The sequence below is a fragment of the Panthera pardus genome, unplaced genomic scaffold (genome assembly GCF_024362965.1).
Source record: "Panthera pardus isolate Hobbes unplaced genomic scaffold, ASM2436296v1 HiC_scaffold_20, whole genome shotgun sequence".
Taxonomy (NCBI): Eukaryota; Metazoa; Chordata; class Mammalia; order Carnivora; family Felidae; genus Panthera; species Panthera pardus.
In genome coordinates, this window is record NW_026526766.1 from 31,230,491 (window position 1) to 31,255,678 (window position 25,188).

At 36.2% G+C, this 25,188-nt stretch overlaps 1 protein-coding gene and 1 pseudogene across 5 annotated transcripts; one reads left to right on the forward strand and one right to left on the reverse strand.

Annotated features, from left to right (window-relative positions):
• The first annotated feature begins 529 nt into the window (after nucleotides 1-529).
• On the forward strand, nucleotides 530-1,324 carry LOC109260770 (L-lactate dehydrogenase B chain-like; annotated as a pseudogene).
• A 5,070-nt stretch (nucleotides 1,325-6,394) lies between these two features.
• Nucleotides 6,395-24,960, reverse strand: ZNF658 (zinc finger protein 658). Of its 5 annotated transcripts, XM_053907882.1 has the most exons (7): nucleotides 24,759-24,947; nucleotides 22,628-22,726; nucleotides 22,398-22,456; nucleotides 20,551-20,704; nucleotides 17,217-17,343; nucleotides 16,826-16,921; nucleotides 6,395-10,199 (listed from the first exon to the last, which is right to left on the reverse strand). In XM_053907882.1, exons 4-7 carry the CDS (start codon nucleotides 20,560-20,562, stop codon nucleotides 7,309-7,311), a joined length of 3,126 nt encoding a protein of 1,041 aa, XP_053763857.1. In that variant the 5' UTR covers nucleotides 20,563-20,704; nucleotides 22,398-22,456; nucleotides 22,628-22,726; nucleotides 24,759-24,947; the 3' UTR covers nucleotides 6,395-7,308. The 5 variants fall into 5 exon arrangements, with proteins under 5 accessions (XP_053763857.1, XP_019294763.2, XP_053763854.1 ...); XM_019439218.2 differs by lacking the exon at nucleotides 20,551-20,704; XM_053907879.1 differs by lacking the exon at nucleotides 20,551-20,704 and having other exon boundaries at nucleotides 24,811-24,946.
• Between the last annotated feature and the right edge of the window lie 228 nt (nucleotides 24,961-25,188).

Below are 25,188 nucleotides of genomic sequence, written 5' to 3' on the forward strand. Positions count from 1 at the left end.
TGTGCAACTGCCACAACATCCAATCTTCAGAACTTTGTCATCATCCCAAATTGAAATTTTGTACATATTAAAAAATGACTCTCCATTCCTCTCTTTCTCCACCTTCTGGTAACCAATATTCTACTTTCTGTCTCTATAAATTTGACTATTGTAGGTACCTTATATAAGTGAAATCATACAATTTTTATTATTTTGTCTCTGGCTTATCTCACTAAGTGCGTTTTTAAGATTCATCTATGTTACGGAGGGAAGTGTAGCCCCTCTAAATTCATATGTTGAAATCCTAGCTCTCAGTATTTCAGAATGCCACTGTATTTAGAAACATGGCCTTAAAAGAGGTAATTAAGGAAAATGAGGTTATATGGATGGGCCCTTAGTTCAGGCTGCTATAATAAATTATAGATTAGATGGCTTAAAAAAAACATTTATTCTTCATAGTTCTTAAGGCTATAAGTCTGAGAAAAGAGTGCCAGAAATCTGACATTGTCTCCTTCACATGACTTTTACAGACATTTCTTTCCTGGATACAATGGCAACTCTTAAGGAAAAACTGGTTACACCAGTTGTAGAAGAGGCAACCGTCTCAAACAATAAGATCACTGTAGTGGATGTTGGTACCGTGTGTGCCATCAGTATTTTGGGAAAGCCTCAGGATGATGAGCTTGCCCTGTGGGCATTTTGGAAGATAAACTCAAAGGAGAAATGATGGATCTGCAACATGGGACATTATTTCTTCAGACACCTGAAGCTGTGACATGACAGATAAGGATTACCTGTGACTGCCAGTTCTAAGATTGTGGTGATAACTACAGGAGTCTGCCAGCAGCAGAGAAAGAGCCATCTCAATCCGGTGCAGAGGAATGTTAATGTCTTCAAATTCATTATTCCTCAGATAGTCACATACAGCCCTTATTGATTCATAATTATGGTTTCCAACCCAGCAGATATTCCCACATATGTCACCTAGAGGAAGTGGGTGTAATCTGGATTTTGTTAGATTTAGATATTTTATGGCTGAAAAAACTTGGCATTCAACCCAGCAGCTGCCACGGATGGATTTGGGAAGAACATGGTGTCCCAAGTGTGACTATGTGGAGTGGAGTGAATGTGGCAGACGTTTCTCTCCAGGAACTGAATCCAAAAATGGGAACAGAAAATGACAGTGAAAATTGGGAGGAACTGCATGAGATGGTGGTTGAAAGTTCCTATGAAACTAAAAGATATACCAAACTAAAAGGTTATACTAACTGGACTACCGGATTAAGTGTGGTTAATTTAGTGACCATTTAATAAACAATTAGAATTAGCAATTTAAATATCTGCTTCAATACACAGGGTAACAAAAGATAGAAGCACTAATCTACAAACCTTCAGCATTGTTTTGCAATTTAACATGAGGGACTTAAAGTTGAGTCTTGATTAGTTAAATCACTGTTTTATTGGTAGTACTGGGAAGATAGAATACAATGTCTTAATTCAGACTGCTATAACAAAACACCACACATATGGTGCCTTAAATAACAAATATCTATTTCTCAGTTTTGGAGGCTGGAAATCTGAGATCAGATTGGTAGCATGGTGGGGGTTCTTGGTAAAGGTCCTTTTCCTGGTTTACAGATAGCTTCCTTGCATGCTATATCTTGACATGGAGCAAAGTGCGAGGGCTCTGGTCTCTTTCCCTTATAAGGACATTAAGCCAACATGGGGGCTGCATCCTCATGACTCAACTAAACCTAATTACCTCCTAAATGCTCCATATCTCAAATACTACCACACTGGGGAATTAAGCCTTCAAAGTATGGATTCAGGGGTGGGGTGAGGGTGGGTAGGGACACATTCAGTCCATATCATAGGGGATGAAAAATAAGTTTACATACAACTCATCTATACTTTACAATTTTATTTTTTAAATGCCATATCTGGAAGGCCCTAACAGGGCTAAAATTAAGGTGTAAAAACATTCTAAAACCAGAAACTATGTGTATTAATTTGACTAATAACAAGAATTCCCAAGATATTGATGGGATGGACAAAATTCTCTTTATATTTCACCTAGTTGGGCTTGACTATGCAAATATTTTGTTGCCTAGTGGGTTGAATAGATATATTTCTCTGTATTTATCCAATCCAACTCTATATGATTGGGAATGGCCCAAAGAATAAGGCCTGGTAATCTCATCTTGTTACCATTACCATCACTGACTTCAAGGAGAAAGGTTTATTTTTCAATTAATGGTGAGTACAATGTGAGATTGTTGCTTAGTGGAAAGTAGCCAACCTTTGGGTGTTACAAGGGAGGAAAATCTAAGATCACTCTGGTGCCTTTTGAAAAGTTCAGAACAAGTGAATGACATGCTCTTTTAGCTTAGATTTAGATGTCCCTTGGGACAAAGACTACCAAAATTCTTCTTCTAAAAAACGAGGGAGCTGGGGCGCCTGGGTGGCTCAGTCAGTTGAGCTTCCGACTTTGGCTCAGGTCATGATCTCACGGTTCGTGGGTTCGAGTGCGTGCTGACAGCTCAGAGCCTGGAGCCTGCTTTGGATTCTAGATCTCCCTCTCTCTCTCTCTCTGCCCTCTCCTGCTCATGCTGTCTCTCAAAAATAAACATTAAAATTTTTTTTTAATAAAAAAAAATGAGGGAGCTGTACAATGGCTAATTTAATAAACATACTTCCAGGATGGTTTTATGTACTCCTAATCAACAAATAGACCAGAGCTCAGACAATGACTGTGTGGAATAATACTAATGTGTCTGTCTCTTATGGTTTTCATTTCACAGAATACTATTCTATGAAACAGAATTGGCCTACAGATTTAGACTTAAGTGATGATAGATTGACTAGGGTTCTTAATTATTTAATAGATGTATACCAAAAAGTACAGATAGCTATACATCAGGGAGGCAAACAAAAGGGAAAAATATAAGACAATTTGTGCTGCATTATAGGATGGTTTAAATGATACAAACCCTCCCTGATTATTACAACTCTTTGAAATATGTATATGTGTTTTGATTATCTATTTGATTATATGCTATTGAAAGACACATCTACATGATTGCTATCAAACTAAGAATGAATTTTGTTGTTGTTGTTTTTACTCTTGTTATAAAAGGCTTTGACCCAAAATCAGGATGGTGGACTTTGCTGTGAGGGTTAAGTCCTGCAGACCCAGAATAGTCCTGAGCTAAGGTATCTGCACATCATTACCTGTTGTTTAAGGAATGAAATATATTAACAATGTTTCTTTGTAACCAGCAGTCCAAAATGTTTGGAGGCAGGTTTTAACAACTTATCAACAGTGTTTATTAATAACAGTGTGATTGATGATTTATACCTGTTTTCACTGAGACCTTCAGAGTCCTCTGCTTTTGGGGCTGATTACATAGCAAGAATATGCTTACATATCTGGCAGGGGAAAGAAACCTCAGCAGTAAATCCATTTTGAGCTTCTGAGTGATTCTGTGCACATGGCTCTTTTCTGGCAGTGAAATTGTGTTCATACAATGGAGGAAAATGGGAGCTGATGCCTGGCCATTATCCAAACCTTGTGGTATGAAGCAGCCTTTGGCTGTGATGCAAATCCTTACTTTTAATGACATGCTATATTGCGCCCCTTTCCCTTAATAAATTGCACACTTGTCAGCATTGTCATTTTGGGTCCTATGAGTCTTCTTCAGCACTTTAATCCTGTTTAACTGTCATTGTTAGTGCACCACATTTTCTGGCAATGTGGCAGTATTGTCATTTTAGACTTTGTATTCATTTTTCAATGTGTAACTTTTTTCTTTCTCTTGTCTGGTCACAAGTCATGTATAATCTTTTTTTTTTTTAATGTTGTTTATTTAGTGTTTTGTTGCCTTATTTTCTATGCTAACGACTTTCTCACTGTTCTTGCTGGTTTCTGATCTATTTCTCTTGGATTTACTGCACTCTGGCCATCAACAATCTTCTCTGGATTCCAGAGTAGTGTAGTAAGTGTCTTATTCTTTATCTCAATAGGGACATAATTACATTCTACCTGTGCTATTGCATTACTATCTTCTATCAGAGGCATATGCCTGTTTTGAGAACTTGTTTATCAACAAAACTGTTTTCCACATATACTCTAATCAGCATAGTTTTCTCCCAGAAGTGTTGCTTTTATAAGAATTCCTATTAGATTTTCATTCACACTTATGTTGGACAATATGCATTATATGTGTGCAGTAACATATGCCCATGTGTTCTTGCTTCACTAGTAGCTCTTGCTTCTCTATGATCCTTCCATTGTTTAGTTATTATCTGGGTGTAACCTGCTCCTTCATCTTTATATATCTATGTCATCTACCTATGGCTTTAGCATATATTTCTAAACTTAGCTTTCTAATGATAACACACCCATTCCTTTTAAATCTTCTGACTAGTACCATTCAATTTATCAATGCTTTTGAAAGACCCTATACAAGCTAAAAGCTTTTAATACTCCACCTTTCTAAGTTTTACTTATTTCTCCTATTATCAGATTTCTTAGTTATGATGGCTGGTCATTGTTCATATCTCCTATTGTTATCTGGGTTAATGCAATGATCTGGGTTGATAAGCTCATGAAACACAAACTTTCTTTCAGTCTTTTCATTACTCAAAGTCCAAGCTTTAGCAATTAAATGGTTTAGAAGAATTGGGCACTACTCTGATGATGATGTATGAAAATAAAATTCTGAAATTAAATCCTTGGGGTCAAAGGGCAATGATTCATTCATATTCCAATAAACACTAAAAACAAAAATTTTGGACTATATACTGGATCAGTGTGAAGTTTTTAAATTCTTGGTGTTATAATTTTTATCTATCTGTATTTATAGTTTCCAACATTAAAACCAGAAATATATAAAAAGGATTCTGATATTAGTTTGTGTACAATATAAACTAAATAAGATAAAATAATATTTTACCAAGTAGCATAGTGCTCACCTACACAATTTTGAGGGATACAACCTAAACCAGGTGATCAAGCTTAGCATTATCAGTGATTATTCATGTTGATAGCATATACTATTAATATGGTAAGAATATCATTTTATCTCTGTGATCTTCCTACAAAATAAAATGAATACACAAAACAAATCTGTAGTGCCAGTGCAATCATTAAAAAAAAAAAAGATATAAGAAATCCAAATCGAGAGGTATTCTATAAAATACTTGACAAGTCCTTCTCAAAACTGTCAAGGTAACTGACACATGGAAGGTCTACAAAATTGTCACAGACTAGTGGAAGATAAGGAGACATGACTATTAAATGTAATGTGGTATCCTGAATGGCATCTTGAAATATAAAAAAAATATTAGGAAAAAACAGTGCAATCTGAAAAATGATGTTTAGTTAATAATGTATCAGTGTCATTATTTAGTTAAGACAAATATACCAGAGTAATAAAAGATGTTAATAAGAGGAACTGGGTGAGTATATAGGACCTAGTATTGGTAATTATTTAAATCTAACACTATTCTAAACTGAAGTTAATTTTTTTAATGTATTCAAGATTTGATAATTTCCTTTTCATACAGTTTTCTGAAAAAATCAGACATGTGGAAAGAGATGTTTTTTTCCTTCATTTCCCTTTGAACATTGTGCAATAAGCTCAAGTTGCATCAAGGTGTCAGAGACTGAGGAAGAGCACAGAGACTGAGGAAGAGCAAACATTTTCTTAGCTGCTGGAACTTCCTTGTCACAAGGAGTGCTGATTCAGTGGCTGGTGTAGTAGCCCTGGTACTATGATGATACAGCCTTCATCCAATGGCTTTCTTTGGTAGTGATGCCGCTGGGTGGTAACAACCCACTGTCAAAAAAATACCTGTTCTCAAGTTAGTCTGTTTTTCAATATCAGTGTGGTACTTATGACATGAAAGTAGCCTTTTTCATTCCAATTCCAAAACCTACTGTCCTAGCAGGATAGAAATAACACTGGTTTGCAACGCTGCAGTGTGAGCATACATTATGAGGTTGGAAAACGAGCCTACACGAGATGCCCAGGCTACATGCATACAAGAGGGATGAGGAGATGATTTCCTTTATAATTACACAGTGCAAAATAAGCCACTAGTGCGATATAATGAAGGCCAAAAAACCATCTAAGAATCAACATTCAGCCCACTCACCCATCCAGATACACGAGGATACTTAGGAAATCTTATGGATCTCCAATATCCTAGAAAAACAGGGCCATACTAGCAGGCAGGCCAAAATCTCACAGCATCAACAGCATCAAGCTGAAGGAAGCCAACAGAAGAACGTAAATTATAAATCAAAAAGGAAAATGGATTAGGTCCAGAGGAGGTTTGGTTGCTGTCTTCTACTAGAACTCATCACCAATAATAAATTATTACACAAACTAATACAGATGTACCACATAGCTCAGAGACTAGCCACAAACATTTATTGGGGTTGCACACAGAATTTAAGTTATTCCTCCATCTTTAAAACTTCACATTCCACAGTGAGTTTCTGTACAGGTGAATATTTTATTATATATTTTCTATAAAACTTGAAGTTATATATAAATCACAAATTTAGGTACAACAGTTCTGGGTGAAGATTTTATCTTCAATTCTGAAACTGATACATTTCCTCAGGAAAAAAAATCTGAAACAACTGTTCAATATGCATTAAAATATAAATTATCAAATTATAAGATTTTGGTCAAATCTTAATTATTTGATGTTTAACATCTAGTAAAGGCTTTTGTGTTTTTCCCTGAGATTTCTCTAATTTTTAATGAAGGCTTCTGATCACTCAAGATGTTGACAGCTTTTCTCCTCATATGAAATCTCTGATACATAGTGACAGGCTGAATTTTATAGGTCTTCCTGACATTTATATTCATAGGGTTTTGTCCCACCGTAACAGAATTATCTAAGCTATGTGTGTTTAACCAATAGAACAAAATCCGTAAAAGCTCAACAGAGTACAACTTGATGTTTGTCTTTTAAGCCAACTTGTGAAGATGTTAGTGGAGATGCTGTTTCACCCAGTTATTCAGATTTGGCTTCTTTCACCTTATGTTCTACCATATTTAATACATGGCACTGAAGTCTGCCCTGGAAATATCTCTATACAGTATAAGACAGAAAGAATGTAAGGTGACTTCTGAAGGTTAGACTTAGATTAAATGTAATAGTGTCATATTCCATGACCAGCCTCACTTGAATGAAGGACAGATTGTGAAATTAGACAAGCTATGGATGTGCCTAGTGGAAAAGGAAACAATTTGCCAGTCTATGTGACAAGAGCTTCTTTAATATATGTTATCCAATAAGATCTGAGTCCCATTAGGACTTCCCAAATTCACTACATGTAAGGGTTTCCTCTCTGGTGTGCATTCTGGTGTGATGTACTCTAAGAGCTGCCTTACGGACAAAAGTTTTTCTGCATTCATTACATTCATAGGGTTTCTCTCCTGTGTGAATTCTCTGGTGTACTCGGAGAGTTGAATTTTGTGCAAAAGCTTTCCCACATTCATTACACTCATAGGGTTTCTCCCCTGTGTGAATTCTCTGGTGTGCACTTAGGTGTGACTTCTGGGAGAAAGTCTTCCCACATTCATTACATTCATAGGATTTTACACCTGTGTGAATTCTCTGATGTACTCTGAGAGTTGAATTATGGGCAAAAGGTTTCCCACATATATTACATTCAAAGGGTTTCTCACCTGTATGAATTCTCTGATGTGCAATAACATATGACTTCTGGGAAAAAGTTTTCCCACATTCATTACATTCATAGGGTTTCTCCCCTGTCTGAGTCCTCAAATGTGCTCTGAGGTGTGATGTCTTGGAGAAAGTTTTCCCACATTCACTACACTCATAGGGTTTCTCCCCTGTGTGAATTCTCTGATGTGTCCTGAGGGCTGAATTATCAGCAAAAGTTTTCCCACATTCATTGCATTCATAAGGTTTCTCCCCTGTGTGGATTCTCTGATGTGCACAGAGGTGTGTCCTTTGGGAGAAAGTTTTCCCACATTCATTACATTCATAGGGTTTCTCTCCTGTGTGAGTTCTTTGATGGACAATGAGAGCTGCCTTATAAACAAATGTTTTCCCACATTCATTACATTTATAAGGTTTTTCCCCTTTGTGAATTCTTTCATGTCCACTGAGGTATGATTTCTGAGAGAAGGTTTTCCCACATTCACTACATTCATAAGGTTTCTCACCTGTGTGAATTCTCTGATGTGTACTGAGGTGTGTCTTCTGTGAAAAAGTTTTCCCACATTCATTACATTCATAGAGTTTCTCCCCTGTGTGCATTTTCTGATGTGCTCTGAGGGCTGAATTATGGGCAAAAGTTTTTGCACATTCATTACATTCATATGGTTTCTCTCCTGTGTGAATTCTCTGATGTACTTTGAGAGCTGAATTATGGGCAAAAGTTTTTTCACAGTCACTACACTCATAGGGTTTTTCTCCTGTGTGAATTCTCTGATGTGCTCTAAGGGCTGAATTATGGGCAAAAGATCTCCCACAGTCATTACATTCATAGGGTTTCTCACCGGTATGAATTCTCTGATGTGCTCTGAGAACAGATATATGGGTAAAAGGCCTCCCACATTCATTACACTCATAGGGTTTCTCCCCTGTGTGAATTCTTTGATGTGCTCTGAGGGTTGAATTATCAGCAAAAGTTTTCCCACATCCATTACATTCATAGGGTTTCTCCCCGGTATGAATTCTCTGATGTGCACTAAGGTGTGTCTTATGAGAGAAAGTTTTCCCACATTCAACACATTTGTAGGGTTTTTCGCCTGTGTGAATTCTCTGATGTGCTCTGAGATGTGATGTCTTAGAGAAAGCTTTCCCACATTCAATACATTTGTAGGATTTCTCCCTTGTGTGAATTCTCTGATGTTCTCTATGTGACGTCTTGGAGAATGTTTTTCCATATACATTACTTTGACAGAGTTTCATCCCTGTGTGTGTTCTTTGGCATACTACGAGAGCAGACTTCTTGTAAGATTTCCCACATCCACTATTATCATAAGGTGTCTCCTTTGTGTGAACTGTCAGATTTTCACTGAGGTTTAACTTCTGACAGAAAGTTTTCTCACATTTACTACATCCATAGAGACTGACCCCTATATCAGTTCCAGGATAATGAATAGGGTGTGAATTTGAACAAAAAGATTCCCCACATTCCTCAGGTCTCTCCCCTGGATGGGTCCTCTGATGATGAATGAGTTGTACTTTCTGGTAAAAGGATTTCTTGCATTCATTACATTCAAATGACTTCTCTCCAGTTTCACTTTGCTGATGTACACTAAGGGCTAAGTTCTGATGGAAGGACCTCCTGTATTTACCACGCTGGTACAATTCCTCTTCTGTGTGAGTTCTCTGACATACTATAAGGTCTAATTTCTGGTAGAAGGTATTTATACATCCATTATACACACAAAATTCATCTCTAGTTTGTGTCTTTTTTTGTACTATATGGGCTGAGCTCTGGCTCAAGTTTTCGTCACACTTATTGCTTGCAAAACTAGTGTGTTCTGTAGCAGTTCTCTGAGATTGAGTGAGAGATGAGATACTGCTGAAGTTATTCCCACTTTCATTACATTCATAGTGTGCCACAGCCATGTGAACTTTATTATAATTCTCAATAGTGGTTTTGGATTTCCTACATTCATTAAGATGAAAGCATTTCTCTTTTGTGCCAGTTCTCATGTAGTTATCACAGTTTTTCCTAAATTCATCATCCTTATAGGATTCCTCTCCCATAACACAAACAGTCTTATCATGCAAAATTTTCCCAAATTCATTACATTCAAAAGATTGTTCCAGGGTTTGAAGTTTCTGATGATTTTTCCAATAACTGAGAGGTTTTACATTTTTATTATATCTGTAAGACTTCTCTCCAGTGTAAGTTTTCTCATGCTTAGTATCAAGCTTCAATTTTTTGCATACATCTATGTAATCAGCCTTCTTTCTTGAATAGTTTCTATCACAAATAATTAATTCAGAAACACCTGGCAAATTCATTCTACATGAGTCATATTTACAAGGCATATTTCCTGAAGAATTTGGAGTTATATCCAGATTAAATGGTTTTTCTAAGACTTTCTGCTCTTCTTTACTCAATGTTTTGTTATTAGTGAGTATTACTTGCCACAGAGGTTTCTCTTGTTTTTCCTGGTTCTCCTCAATGTGAATATCAATGCTGAAATATCCTAAAATGAGAAAAATAGAAAACATCTCTGTATCTTACATTTCTTATGGAAAGGAATTTATAGCCATATGTTTGTTATGTATTGTAATCTACTGTTACAGGTCACATTCCCAGAGATTAGTAATTCATACACACAGAGAAAAAGAAATATACTCTCTCTCTCTTCATCCATGTTATTTAAAGAAAACAGGTATTATTTCCAGTGCTGGCTAAGATAGAGTAGCTATCTTCCCAAGTCCTCCCTCTTACAATTAAAATATCCCTGGAAAATCAATAAATCAATCAGTAATAAATAAAAAAGTAAGACGCTACAAAATGGAATGTGGAACTTTGGGACTCAAGAAATGACATGGCAGAGGATTTCAAGGCTTTTCTGTTTCCCATAATTCTTATATGGGGTACTGGAGTGTTGGAGAAGCCTGCAATCCAAAGTCAACAACACACAGACAAAAAGAGCTACAAGAAAACCCTATTCCTTCTGGCCAAAGGTCTGAAATAAAGATAGTCTAACAGAACAGAAAATCTTTTTGACAATATGCACCCTACTCAAGCCTAACAAAAATGGAATATTTCCCTGTGGTTCTAGATAGGTTTAACAGGAAATGAAAGTTCCATTGCCACAGGTACAAAGGACTGGACACTTGCAAAATTTCTTTCCATGAGCCAAACCAAGAGCTTAGTGGAAAGATCATGAAGAATCCTAAGCAAGTTCTATTTATAGGACATTCAGGGATGGTAACAACAATCACTACCGCAACTATTCCTAAAACTACATTCCTATCTACTCCATGGAATCTGCAAAAGAAATAAATCTGTTTTAGGGTACTTGTGACAACACAGCAGGTAGGGGAAGGAAAAAAGGGAAAAGAGGCAGGAATACAATATTATAGCTAGAAGGGATGCAGCAGCATTTAGAATAACTATACTCTCAAAATCCAAGAACATTTTAAAAATAGCTTAATTCATATTATTCTTAAATATACATAAAATATTCATCAAGGCATACCACATCATGGACTACAAGAAAAATCTTTACAAATATAAAAGAACAGAAATTGTATAAAGTATAATCTCAAGCCACAGAGAAATTATACTAGAAATGATTAACACAAAGTTACCTGGAGAGACACAAAATATTTGTAAGTTAATATACTTCCAATTAATCCATTAGTCAAAGAGAAAATCTCCCAAGAAATTAAGATATTTAGAATTGAATGAAAAACTGTTTAGAACATATACAAATTTGTGGGATGCAGCTAAAGTAGTTCTCAGAGATAAATTCATAGCTTACAATCTTTTATATTAGAAAAGAAAGACCTCTAATCAGTCACCTAAGCTTCTACTTTAAGAAACTTGACAAAGAGAAAAAATTAAATCTAAAGAAAGAAAAAAGAAAATAATAAAGACTAAAGATGACAATGAAAATGGAAATGAAAAGCAGAGAAAAAAATGAAACCAAAGCTTAGTTCATTGAAGATTTTTTTTAAGTGCTAGAACCAAGAAGAAAAAAGAGAAGACACACAGTATTAATATCAGAAAAAAATGCAAGAGGGGACATAAATACTGATACGATACTAAAAAGACAGTAAAAGAATATTAGGGGAAACTCTATGCCCGTAAGTTTGACAATTTAAGTGAAATGGACAAATTTCATTTGAAAAAACTACCAAATTAACTCATGAAGGAAGAGGTAACACAACAGGTCAGCATCTGAGAAACTGAATATGTGATTGACAAAGATGTAGTTCCAAGAAACTGCTCCAGGATCAGATGGTAGTAACTAGTGAACTCTGCCAAACATTAAAAATAATAATAATAATAATAATAAAATACCAATTTTACATAATTTCTTCTAGAAAACACAAGAAAAGAAACCTACAGACCAATATCCCTCATGACATAAATGTAAAAATCCTCAAAAAAAAAGCATCAAAAAGAACTATATATGAAAAGAAATGATTTATCAGGATCAAGTGGGGGTTCATCCCAAGAATACTATTGCAATATTTAAAAGTCAATCAATGTAATCCATCATCTTAATCATCTAAAGAATGAAGACAAATCACATCATTTAAGGGAAAAAATATTTTACAAAATTCAAATTCCATCCATTAACCTATTATAAAGGGAATATACAGAAAGCCTGTAGCTAATATCATAATTAAGAATAAGAGACTTAAGAATAAGAGACTGAATACTAAGATTGGAAAAAGACAAGGCTGTCTACCCTCAGCACTTCTATTCCAGACTGTGGAAGTTCCAACCAATGCAATAAAGCAAGAATAGAAATAAACGATACACAGTAAGTCTACCCAGAGAGCCCCAAGAAGATCTTCAAAAGAGCTCCTTAACTAATAACTGTTTTCAGCAAGGCAAAATGCAAAGCCAATATACAAAAGCCAATCATATACAAGCAATTATCACTGGAATTTTAAATCTGACAAGGAATATGATTTACCATAGTGCTGAAAAAACAAAAAACAAAATACTTGGTATCTGCTGAAAACTACTGATAAAAAGAATCAAATAAACCATAAATAAAAGGATATGTATATGTTCTTTATTGATTGGAAGAATCTATATTGTTAAGATATCAATCCTCTTTTGATCTATAAATTCAATACAATCCCAGTTGAATAGCTGGCATGCTTTTTGTAAATATCAAGAAGATCATTTTAAAATTTATACATAAGAAAATTGGTGGACTCACATTACCTGACTTCAAGGTCTAATTAAGAATCTAGAGTAATAAAATTAATGTGGTACTGGGGAAGGATAAATATGTAGATAAATAAAAAAGAACAGAGATACCACAGAAATTTATAGTCTAAAATGTACAGAATAAAAGTACAAATATACACATATATTTATACTTATGTACCATATACAAAATATATGTTCATCCATTTTCTAAGAACAATGGAAATGCTATTCAATAGGAAATGATAATTTTTTCAATAAAATGGTGCTAGAATAACTAGACTCCCCTTTTCAAAAATTTAAACTTAACACATAACTCATCCTGTCTATGAAAACTAACACCAAGTGGATCATAAAATATAAAATGTGAAATTTAAAAATTTCTAGAAGAAAACATGAATAAATCTGTGTTACTTTGAATTTTGATACTTCTAGACAGCACAACAAATGCATGATCCTTAAGAAAAAATTAATAAATAGGACTTATCAAAATTAATGTTCAGTATTAGCCAACCTCTTCTGAAATCATGCCAACAAAAGAAGTGGAGTGCAGCTTCACTACTGCCAAGTGTGGACTGAACTTCCACAGACACCTTTGGGAGTTGGAGGAGTGGGTTGCTCTATTAACAATGGAGAAGGGTAAGAGATCAGGGTCCCTACCAGCATTTTCCTAACACTAACCACCCTGTATTTTATCAAGTGCCAAGGCCCCTAGTTCACCTTCATTGTTTTGTTATCTATCAGAATGTTACATTTCCCCTCTCTCCCTCTCTCTCTGTCTCTTTCTCCCTCTCTCTCTCTCTCTAAACATACAAATATATATATATATATATATACTTTTATATATAATATGCATATACATATATATAGGTCTATGTTTATGTCTGTACACACACACACACACACACACATACACACACGTATACATTTTGCTGTACTTAGTGGGCAGAGTAAAACAAAATACATTACTCCATCTTTCCCCCAGTTAATACTTTTTATATCTTATTAATTTCTTCCCTAAGCAGAGTCATGAACACATTCTCATTATCATATAGAATATTTCTAGTTTTGCTTTGAAAATCAGGACTTTAAGCCACCTGAATCCCATTTTTCATGTAGATCCAAAAGATTACCTCAAGATTCTTTCTCCACTGATCTGTGGGAATAGAACCACCTGTCAAAGACCAATTATCTATAAAGCATATGTGTTTTTCTTGACCTTTCTTTTCTGTTTCACTATTATATTAAACTATCCCACCTCCAGTTTCATACTACTTAACTCTCACAGCTTTACATATCTAACAGAGCAAATCCTATCACATCACTTCTATGAATGAGATTTGCTTTGATATTGCACTAAATTTTACAATCTTGAATTTATCACATAAGTGCTTCTTTTCTTTTGTTTTTGTTAGGGTTAGCTCATTCATTTTACTGTTTTTTATTCTAAGAAACATACGACAATTTCTCAATCCTCCAGTTTATTAATTTTTAATTTCACTCTTAAGTTCTGCTTGTATTAGTACATTTTTGTTATTGTTCTTGCTTAATTTATTACTAGGAGACTACCAATTTACCTCTGTTCATTAACTTACACATATCCTAATGTTAATAATATGCATATTTATTTTTATAAATGTCATGCAATTTTGGATTTGATATCCTTTTGTATTTATATGTTGTTTAAAAGAGGTAATCTTTGAAATATCCATATCAATAGATTTTTTTTACTCATGTTATCATTAATTTCTAGATTTATCAAAATATGTTCAGATTACTATTTATGGGATTCTAATTTGGATTTACTGAGGTTTTCTTTTTTAGACTAATATTGCATTTCACTATCTTATAATAAATCCATGGGAATTTGAAAGGCTTGTTCTTTGATTTCAGGATACATGTACAAATATATGGTTCCCTTTAATATAAATATCATCTATGTTTATATAGGCATACTTATTTAATGTTCATAGCATGTCTAATATAATCAGATAAAGTACATTATTACCTCCTAATACTGGTGAATTTTAAATTCTTAGTACTCCATTATTTTGTGTTTTATGATAATTGGTATGATATTGTTTGGTGTAGTCATTCAAATGCGTAACTTGTGCTCTTGACTAGAGGGCGTTTTTTTTTAAGTTATGCATTTATTGCCTAAATTCAAACCTGAATGATAACATGAAACCCTAAACTATTTGATTTAAAAAAAAATTTTTTTTAACGTTTATTTATTTTTGAGACAGAGAGAGACAAAGTATGAACGGGGGAGGGTCAGAGAGAGGGAGACACAGAATCCGAAACAGGCTCCAGGCTCTGAGCTGTCAGCACAGAGCCCGACGTGGGGCTCGAACTCACGGACCATGAGATCATGACCTGAGCTGAAGTCGGCCACCCAACCGACTGAGCCACCCAGGCGCCCGCCTAAACTATTTTATTTTTGCCTTAATAACTTTACTATCCTTTTATTACAATCTTTCAAAGATACTTATTTAGGAATATCTTTTTTAGCTAACTAATATGATCAAATCATTTATATTTAGTGACTGGGAAACATGCATGGTCCAAAAATTATGTCAATTTTTATGTTATGCAATCTGTTTTAATAGTTTCACAACAAAAACTTTCAGTAAACACGCTCAGGATGATTTTACCTTTTTGCTCTAAGAGTTATGTTGAAACTATAATTTTTGAAATTCTTGAAATTGTTTATTAGTTTGCACAAATACTAACAAGCACATGAAAAAATGCTTGACATCACTAGTGAACAGGTAAATTGTCATAGACTGAATTGCAATTCATATGTTGAAGCCCTCAACCTCAATGTAATTTGGTGATAAGGCCTTTGGAGAAATAATTAAGGCTAAATGAAGTCATAATGGTACAGCTCCAACTCTTATAGGGTTGGTGTCCTTATAAGAATAGGAAGAGACATCACAGCTCTTTCTCTCCATGCAAGTACACGGGAAAGGCCATATGAAGGCATAGTCAAAGGCAGTCCTCTGCAAGCCAGGAAGATGCCTCACTGAAATTAACTATGCTGGCACCTTGATGTTGGACTTCCAGCCTCCAGAACTATGAAAAATGTCTGTTGTTTAAACCACCCAGACTATGGTATTTTATTATGCCAGGCCAGATGACTAATACAGAAATGCAAATCAAAACTTAAATAATACATCACTTCTCTTTTACTAGGATGGCTACAAGTCAGATAATAACAATTATTGGTGAAGATGTGGAAAAATCAGAACCCTCATATGCTGTCATTAGGAATGAAAAATGGTGCAGGCACTGTGAAAAATAGTCTGGAGTTTCCTGAAATAGTTACCATAAAACCCAGTGATTCCATTCTTAAGTATAACTCAATAAATAAAAACACATGTCAAAAAAAGCATAAATCCATGCAAAAACTTGTAAATGAATGTTTCTATTAGCATTATTCAATAATAGCCAAAAGGTAGAATCCCAAACATCTAATGACTGAAGAATGAACAAACAATGAGACCTTATTTTGTCAATCAAAGGATGAAATATTGATACATATGAATCTTGTAATCCTATGTGAAAGAAACCAATCATAAAAGACCACATAATGTGTGATTCCATTTACATGAAATGTAATAGGCATATCTATAGAGACAGAAAGTAGATTAGTGATTGCTAAGGCTGTAGGGGACAGGAGGAAGGGAGACAATAGCTAAAGGGTATAAGGTTTCTTTTTGAGGTGATGAAAATGGGAGTGTGGTTATGTTTACATGTATCTGTGAATATATGAACAGCCACCGAATTGTACTCTTTAAATGGGTGGATTGTCCAATATGTAAACTATCTCAATAGAGCTGTTTAAAAGGATAAAACAAACTTTCGAAGGTATTCCCCTAAAAGTTGAACTACCCCAAGTGTTTCCTTTTGTCAGTGCTCACCCACCTGGGTACCTCTGGTTTAGGAATTCTTCCTCTAAGGACCAGGGCTCTTCTTCTTGCTCCAACCTGAAGATCATCTTGGGTTTGGTCAAGCAATACCCTGTAAACATGACAATTGAGGGTATATATAGACCAGATCCATTGGCTTTTTGGTTTCCAAAGGTGTAGAAAGTTAACAGTAGCAAGAGAAGCAAAATAATGTGCTCAATTGAAGTTTTCCATGGAAAGTAGTAACATAAACATTGTTTCTGTTTCCTTAAAGGCTTCAGTTATCTTGGACCTCTTACTCAAAAGCCTGTACAACATTAATCTCTACAAAGAGTCCATGTGTTTTGTTAACTTTAAAAAAAAAGTAAACGTAACCTAGAGGAAGTCACATACTAAGGTATGCTTACCCACTGAGATGAGGTGGCTATAGTTCTCCAGCATCACATCTCTGTACAGTGTCCTCTGAGCAGGGCTCATGTACTGCCATTCGTCCTGGGTAAATTCGACAACCACGTCTTCGAATGACACAGACCCCTGTGACAATACATTTTATTCACGGATTCAGAATTAAGTGAAAAGAAAGTATCTTTAAGAATTACTATTTTTCCTGTTTACTTTTAAGCTTTAAAACAAATGGGTTAAAAGGCATCTATTTCTGACCTAATTTTGTCTTTGTGGAGTTATTCAGTTATCAAGATTTTTAACTTACTATAATTCATTTATATCTGTTTATAAACCATAGATTTTTTTAAGACAAAAAAATTCAACGTATAGAGGCTTCCTACAATTCTTCCTCTACATCCCAAGTGATTACCGTGGGTATTTAGAGAATTCTAAGATGTTCATTCCCTCTTCAGGCATCATCATTGTAAATAATGAGAGACAAAGAAGAGATAACATGTAAGCTGTGAAGATATTTTACACAATCAAACTTAGGTATAAATAAATACGTAAAGATAACATAAATCTAGAGTTCATGAAGAGCAAAGAACAACTTACCAGGCAGTTGGAACCACAGAGAGCAATATAAGAGAACATTATTTTAACTGAAGTAACAACAATGAATATAATGATAGGGATATAATCACAGAGCAGCAGCAAAAACCAATTTGATAACTACCTTCTTGTGCAACCACCTAGTCTAACTGTACGAGCAGCTTCTGGAATGTTGATGCTAAACACTGACATTTAGGAAACAAAAGGAAAATAAATGTTAGAAGTTTGAGTGAACAGATCTGTTCATGTTGTTCTTGAAGGGTCTGTGAACATAAAACCGGACCTATCTCTTAAACTAGTATACACATGGTTTTAGAACACAGAAGCGAGGTCTAAAATGAAGGCAAGAATTTAGGACTTATTAGCAATTTGGGTTGTACCTAAAATTTTAAGAGGCAAACAGACAACAATTTGAGCTATATGCTTGCTATGCATCCTATATGGGACTGAGGAAAGAAAAATACCAAACAGAATTTGAGGAAGCCTGAATATTAAAGAGGGTGGCAAATAAAGTATAGGCCACAAAGCTAAATAAAAAGTTTTCTGAAAAGTAGTAAGAGTCAGGAAAGGGTAGAATCTTAGAAAATGAGAAAAGGGAAAATTTCCACAACAAAGCACTTCAAAGGGGCTGGGAGGAGGGGAAATTGGGGAGTTGCTGTTCAATTGGTAAAAAGTTTCAGTTATGCAAAATCATTAAGTTCTAGAGATCTGCTGTGTAGCTCACCTATAGTTAACAGTATTGTACTATACACATAAAAAATGTGCTAAGAGAGTAGATCTCATGTAAGTGTTCTTATCACAATTATAAATAGGAAAGAAAAAGAAAAAGACTAAGAAATAATAGGATAGAAGCAAGTTTTCTCCCCCCAGTTATGTATCCAATTATTTGTTCATTCATGTCTTCGGTATTACTAAGTGAGTACCTCCTGTGTGTGAAACTCAGTAGTAGTAGCTGGTAACTAAAAAAAACAAAAGAACAGGAATACCCCTCATAAAATTTAATCTAAAAAAATTTTTTAATTATATCCTCCAAAACTAAAAAAATTAGTGAGAAAAGTGGCATTGCTTTCATTTTGCCAATCTCTTTACTATCTGACTTAATGAAATCACTTGGATTAAAAAAAAATAAGCTAACAAGTGACGTAAATATTAAATGTTGAAGGATCTAAGAAATTTCTCTCGCCCATAAATAACAATGAAAAAACTGGCAAAATTATAGAAATTAACAAAGGCTATCTCCAAAACATTAAAAAAAACCAGCGGAATCATAATAAGAATGCTGATCCATATCCTTTTAACTTACCCTGTTCCCATCCCTCTCTCTCCCAACTCTGCAGTAGTTTGAGAACCAATGGTCTGCAACCAGAAGGCTGGCAACCACAACAACAGCAGAACTGGGTTGGAGATCCATCAAAGCCTCATTCACAGAAAACTGTCATTATTTGACCTGTTTGGTGGTTTCCTAAAAGACCCTGCTTATCAGGATGCCTTTGTTTGAGCTAGCTCAGAGAGTGAAAAGCCTTATTCTCACAGGTATTTGTCAAAAACAACTAAAGGCAGGGCACCTGGATGGCTCAGTCGGTTAAGTGTCCGACTCTTGGTATCGGCTCAGGTCATGACCTCACAGTTTGTGGGATTGAGCTCTGCAATGGCTCTGTGCGAACAGCATGGTGCCTGCTTGGAATTCTCTCTTTACCTTTCTCCCTGCTCCTCCCACATGCACATGCTTTCTCTCTCTCAAGATAAATAAACATTAAATACAACAACAACTAAAGGCATTTGTTTAACTTAATGGCTATCTGAGGTGGTAGATAACAGCTGGGGCAATTAATGGCTTAACTAAGAAGCTTGAAAGGAAAAGCTGGATAATGAGATGTCCATAAATGTTTTGAAAAGCTCTGATATATTCCTGAAATCTAGGAGGTCATATACTTGCACAGAGCTGTGCATACACCCAAGGCTGTGAGTATGCTCAGGAAAGATGTGAGAAGGGTCTAAGCTGTCAATTCTAGGTGACTCTGAGTTTGGCATTAGAAGGAAGTGTAGGTTAATGCAGAGTTATTAACTGCCTGTCTGACTGTAGAAGGAATTCCCAAACATGCACAGATCTCCTTAGCAAAGACTGGAAAATTTACTGGTTCTAGGCATTTAAAGAAATTTCTGTAGACTTTAGCTGCCTCAGATGACAAGAAACAGGCTCTACAGAATTTTTTAAAAAGTCACTGAACAAAATAAATTTTGACAATGACCCCTGTGGAGAGGAGAAAATTCTCGAGTTGTCACATTATTTTATTTAAAATGTCCAATTTGCAACAAAAATATTAGTAAACAAGAAAAGAAAGAAAGACATATGTGCAGAAAAGGTATAATTAATAGAAACTGCTCCTAAGGAAGCAGACATTAGACTTACTAGGCAATAACTTTACATCAGCTATTTTAAATATGGTCAAATACCTAGAGAAAACAATGTCCAAGGACTAAAGGAAAATATAAAAAAAAAATTTCACTAAATAAAGAATATCAATAAAGAGATAGAAATATAACAAATATAAATTATATAGAAACTCAAGAGTTGAAAAATATAAGAACTAAATCAAAATTTCACCAGAGGGGTTCAACAGCAGATTTGAGCAGGTGAAAGAAAGAATGAACAAAGTGGACAATATGCCCACTGAAATTATGTAGTGTGAGAAACAAAGAAAAAATAATGACAGAAAATGAAATATGGGATAGCATTAAGCTTACCAACATATGCATGAGTCCCAAACAGAAAGTCTGAAAGAATATTTGAAGAAACAATGGCCAAGAAGTCTCCAAATTTCATGATAAACATTAATCTACAAATCCAAGAAGCTCAACAAACTTCAAGTAGGATAAATTTAGAGTTTGAGATCCACACCTAAACACATGGAAATCAAACAGTCAAATACAAAGACAAAGAGACAATACTGAAAGTAGCAAGAATGAAGTGACTCATCATGTACAACAGTATTAAAAACAGATTACTAATCAGAAACCATGGAGGACAGAAGGTAATGAAATGATGTATGACAAATGCTGAAAGAAAAAAAGTTGTCAACCAAGAATTATATAACTAGTAAAAATAGAAAAATTAAAACCCTCCTAGATAAACAAAAACAAAATTTGTCATAGGCAGAACCCTCCTACAAGAAATAATAGAGTCAGCAAATCTATACAGACAGAAAATAGATTAGTGGTTGCTTGGGGCTTAGAGGCAAATGAGCAGATGAGAAGGGATAAAATGTAGAGGTGCTTTTTAAGGTGATGAAAGTATTTTCAAATTGAGTGTGGTGATATCTGCACATTTACACTAAAACATCACTGAATTCTACACTTAAAATGGGTGAATGGCATGGTATATGACCTGAATCTCAATAAAGTTTAGATAAAAATAAAGAGAATAAAACCATACCAAGATAATAGAGCAGATTAAAGGCCAAGGACAAAAATGGGGGATGAGCCACATGAAAGTACAAGGGAAAGTAGATGACTCCACAAAGATAGTAGCAGGGGAAGGAAAAAGCCAGTGGAGGGTGTCACAGACACTAACAAAGAAATTTTCCAGAAGGGCAGAGTGAGAAGCAGAGACAAGTGCTCAGAAAAGTCAGGTAAAGAAAGGACTTGACAAGACTCAAGGATGTGATTACAGTCAAGTCTCTGGTCACTGGATATGACAGGCAAGTGGGAGAGAAACCAAGTGTGAACAGAAAGTATTTAAACATTTGAAACAGAACACAATTTTAAATTGTCTGCTGAGCAATCCAAATACCAAGGGTACTCAAAATATTTATGGACAGTAATTTTAAGGATATTCAGTTGATTCATCAGAAAAAATGTCTTATTCAACTCTTATGTTTGAATTTCTGGAAAATAGAATTGACCAAGTTCACATTTAGCATTATGTCTTCTACTTTTACTGAAGAACAAGTAGAGACAATGTTCTATATTATTTTAGAGTTATTACTGACAAATTGTTAACTAAATCACCTACTCGAAAAACAGATTTTTTGGGAGGTGCCTGGGTAGCTCAGTCGGTTAAGCGTCCGACTTCGGCTCAGGTCATGATCTCGCAGTCCGTGGGTTCGAGCCCCGCGTTGGGCTCTGTGCTGACAGCTCAGAGCCTGGAGCCTGTTTCAGATTCTGTCTCCCTCTTTCTCTGACCCTCCCCTGTTCATGCTCTCTCTCTGTCTCAAAAATAAATAAATGTTAAAAAAAAAATTAAAAAAAAAAAAGATAAACAGATTTTTTTTGAACTTCAAATGTCTTAACATTCTATGAGGTATCAGTTTGCATAATCATCTCATCAGTGTTGACCTTTAAAAGCATTGTTTGTCTAACACTCTGACATGGCTACCAGAAATTCAAAAATAAATTTAGAGCTCCAATTTGATAAAATTGTAATATAAGAGCATCTACATATATCCACATGCTACCTTTGCTCTGCTCTTCATCTGTATCTCCACCTATGAAGGCATCTGATCCATTTCTATTTTTACTTTTCCATGTGAATAGACACCTAAGCCCTTATAAAATCTACTGTAAAACAAACAGATTATTAAAACAGAACTCACCTGAGCTATGTTCATTTTCTGCTGCTCCTTGAAGAATGTAAAGAAATGAAAAGGTTCTCCTGGGGAAGAGGAAAGAAAAATAGAGTTATGAGAAACCTGGTCTGCCTTACAACTATTTTCATTTGCCTAAAAATTTCTATAACACCAGCTAGAAAAAAAGGTTTCCCTATAGAAGAATGTCCTTTTGACATTCTTGAGAAAGAACAGGAGGGACCACACAGAGGCAGTACCTGAACAAGTGCATCTCCAATATGATTATGTCGGCTTAAACTTGTCTTTTCACTGCTGTGTAACTCAAAAGTCGATGAATTAACAATTTATGTCCCCTTCTAATTAAGAACAACAACAAAAAACACAAAATAAAACAAAAGGAGATTGGTTAAACAAATTCAGGCATACAAAGGTAAAACCTTCTACCTTCATTTAAACTGTGAAAAAAATTACTTAGATGTGATTGTTAATCAAGTTTGTGTTGTCTTTATACCTTGAGTTAGAACTTCCCCAGAAAACTCCAAAACAAAGATGGGATGCTTTATGCAAGAAATATATTTTCTAACTTTTTGTTCTAACTTGGTTGCAACTTATAAGACATATTTTTTAATAAGATGCCTATAGTACTTATCTATTTAAGTAAACAGTACTGTGCTTAGTTCTTGATTCTGCCTTGGGTGTCTTTACAAAAATCATTCTTTCAGGCCCAATATTTTGGGCTTCCAAAGTGTCCAGTATAGAACGCCTTTCTTCTACTCTCCTTTTATTATTACCTACATTCAGGAAAGAGGGAGCATCGCATAACTAGATGCCATATGTGCTGATGGACATAGAGTGAGGGCAGCTCAGAATCTGGAAAGAGGGGAGAATGAAGGAAACTGGGTGCTGTTTAAGATTTCACCAGTTCTGGCTGGTTATATCGTCCCTGGGCATCATGTCCTCACCAGCCATCCAGTGACATGCCTGTTCCTGTGCAGCATGACAGTAACCCACCCCTCTCAACCTCAAGTTACCACCTTCTGCAAGGAGGTCCAGTGCCACTGTCCAGTCTGTGATGGCTTCAGGGGTGTGATGACATTACCAAGAGTCATATTTTGGCAGGATTTATTGGGGGGGCGGTGGAGGTGGGGTAAGCTAGCTGTTTAAAATTACACAATTCATGAAAATACTCCTGAATATACATCACTCATGCTGTACAGGGATCAAGAACTGCTTCTGGTATAGAAAATCAGGACCTGTGCCTTTCCTGAACCTTCTGCCTCTGTTCTGAAACTCCAGTGAAGGATCTGTCAGAAGAGCTGACAATGGTTTCTAGGGCTCTCATTTTCCTATCTTAAGACCTACTTTCCTCCAGAGGGGCTGGGATCCAGGTCTGAGAAACAAATTTACTGCATTTGAAATCTCCATTTAACACTCTAAATGTGACTTTGGAATTCACTACAAATCCAGTAACGTAGTCATTAGTTGCATGCAACTACTGCACCTGAAGTGTGCCTACTCACAAATCAAAATAGTAATTTGGATATACTGAGTTAAACACATCAGTAAAACAAATTTCACCTCTTTAATCTTTTCACTGTTGCTACTGAAAAATTTTAAATTATGGTTGGTTTGTGTTATCTTTCTACTGGCCAGCACTGCGTTAGACTATCAGAATGTGCTTCTGAGAATGGAGATAGCTTAGTGCAGGAAGGTTCAAGACTCTCTGTCTGAAGGAGGGGCTCTAAAAAGAATCCACAAATCCCAGGAAATATTTACCACATTGTGAGGTTCTGTCCATATTCACTTCACAATCATATCTCCTCTGAAAATTTGGGGACTCTGCTAAGAGCTCCAGAGGTTTCACCTCTGGGTTTGGGGCAGAATGGATATTGGAAAGAGTAAAAAGTAGGGAGTAAAATCTACTTGTATTTATTCCAGCCTCTCTCACCTACCAGCCGTGCCCTCAGGTATATCATTCCGTCCCCAGTAAGTTCCTTTCACTTTTTAACATGGAATGTTAAAGGCAATTGTGAGGCTTAAATAAAATACCAAAGGGAACAAAGCATCTTGTGACAGTAACTTACACACTTAATTCTCAGACTAATGCACAAGCTACTGTTGGTAGCCTCATGTTCATCGAAAACATCATAAAGGCGGATTCCCTTTCCACTGCCCACAGTCCCAGCACCCAGAACCCACAGGAAGTACCTTCTCCAGACAGGGGACTCAGCCCCACCTGCTCCGCAGAAGTAGGTGGGAACCAACACCCGCCCCCCCCCCGCCCCCCCCCCCCCCCCCCCCCCCCGCACATGCAGAGGCTGGAGGAGGGGAGAATCTGCCAGGAGCTTCCTCGAACTTCCCCCTGGCTTTCGCCGCACACAAACCTACCCGACCTAGCAGAGCCCCACACTTCGCGAAGCCGTGTCCCCAGTGCTCTCACCCCCGGCGCGCAGCCTCTATTCCCCCACAGACCCAAGGAAGCCGAGATCGTGTCCTCTTCAGTCAGGGATGGCCCGCGGAAAGAGATAGGGCTGGATGTGCACTTGCGCAGAATGAGCCCCCAAGCTGGATTCCCAGAGTGCTGCGCGGTAGGCCCGTGACGTTTAAAACTACATTTCCCAGGGGGCCTGGGTGGCGCAGTAGGTTAAGTATCCCACTTTGGCTCAGGTCGTGATCTCACCCTTCCTGCGGTCCAGTATGCCTCCCGCCACCCCCCCCCCCCCCCCCCCCCGCCCCGCGGTCAGCACAGAGCCAGCTTCAAATCCTCTGTCTCCCTCCCCCTCTCTCTGCCTCTCCCCGGCTCACACACTCTCCCTCT

Bases quoted from the DNA above. Each gene is read 5' to 3' on its own strand.
- ZNF658 (XM_053907880.1), bottom strand. The intron at 16,922-17,216 runs GTAAGCATACCT...TCATGTTTACAG, and splicing joins TAGCCACCTCATCTCAGTGG to GGTATTGCTTGACCAAACCC. The intron at 10,200-16,825 runs GTGGGTGAGCAC...TTCTCATTTTAG, and splicing joins CCTAAACCAGAGGTACCCAG to GATATTTCAGCATTGATATT.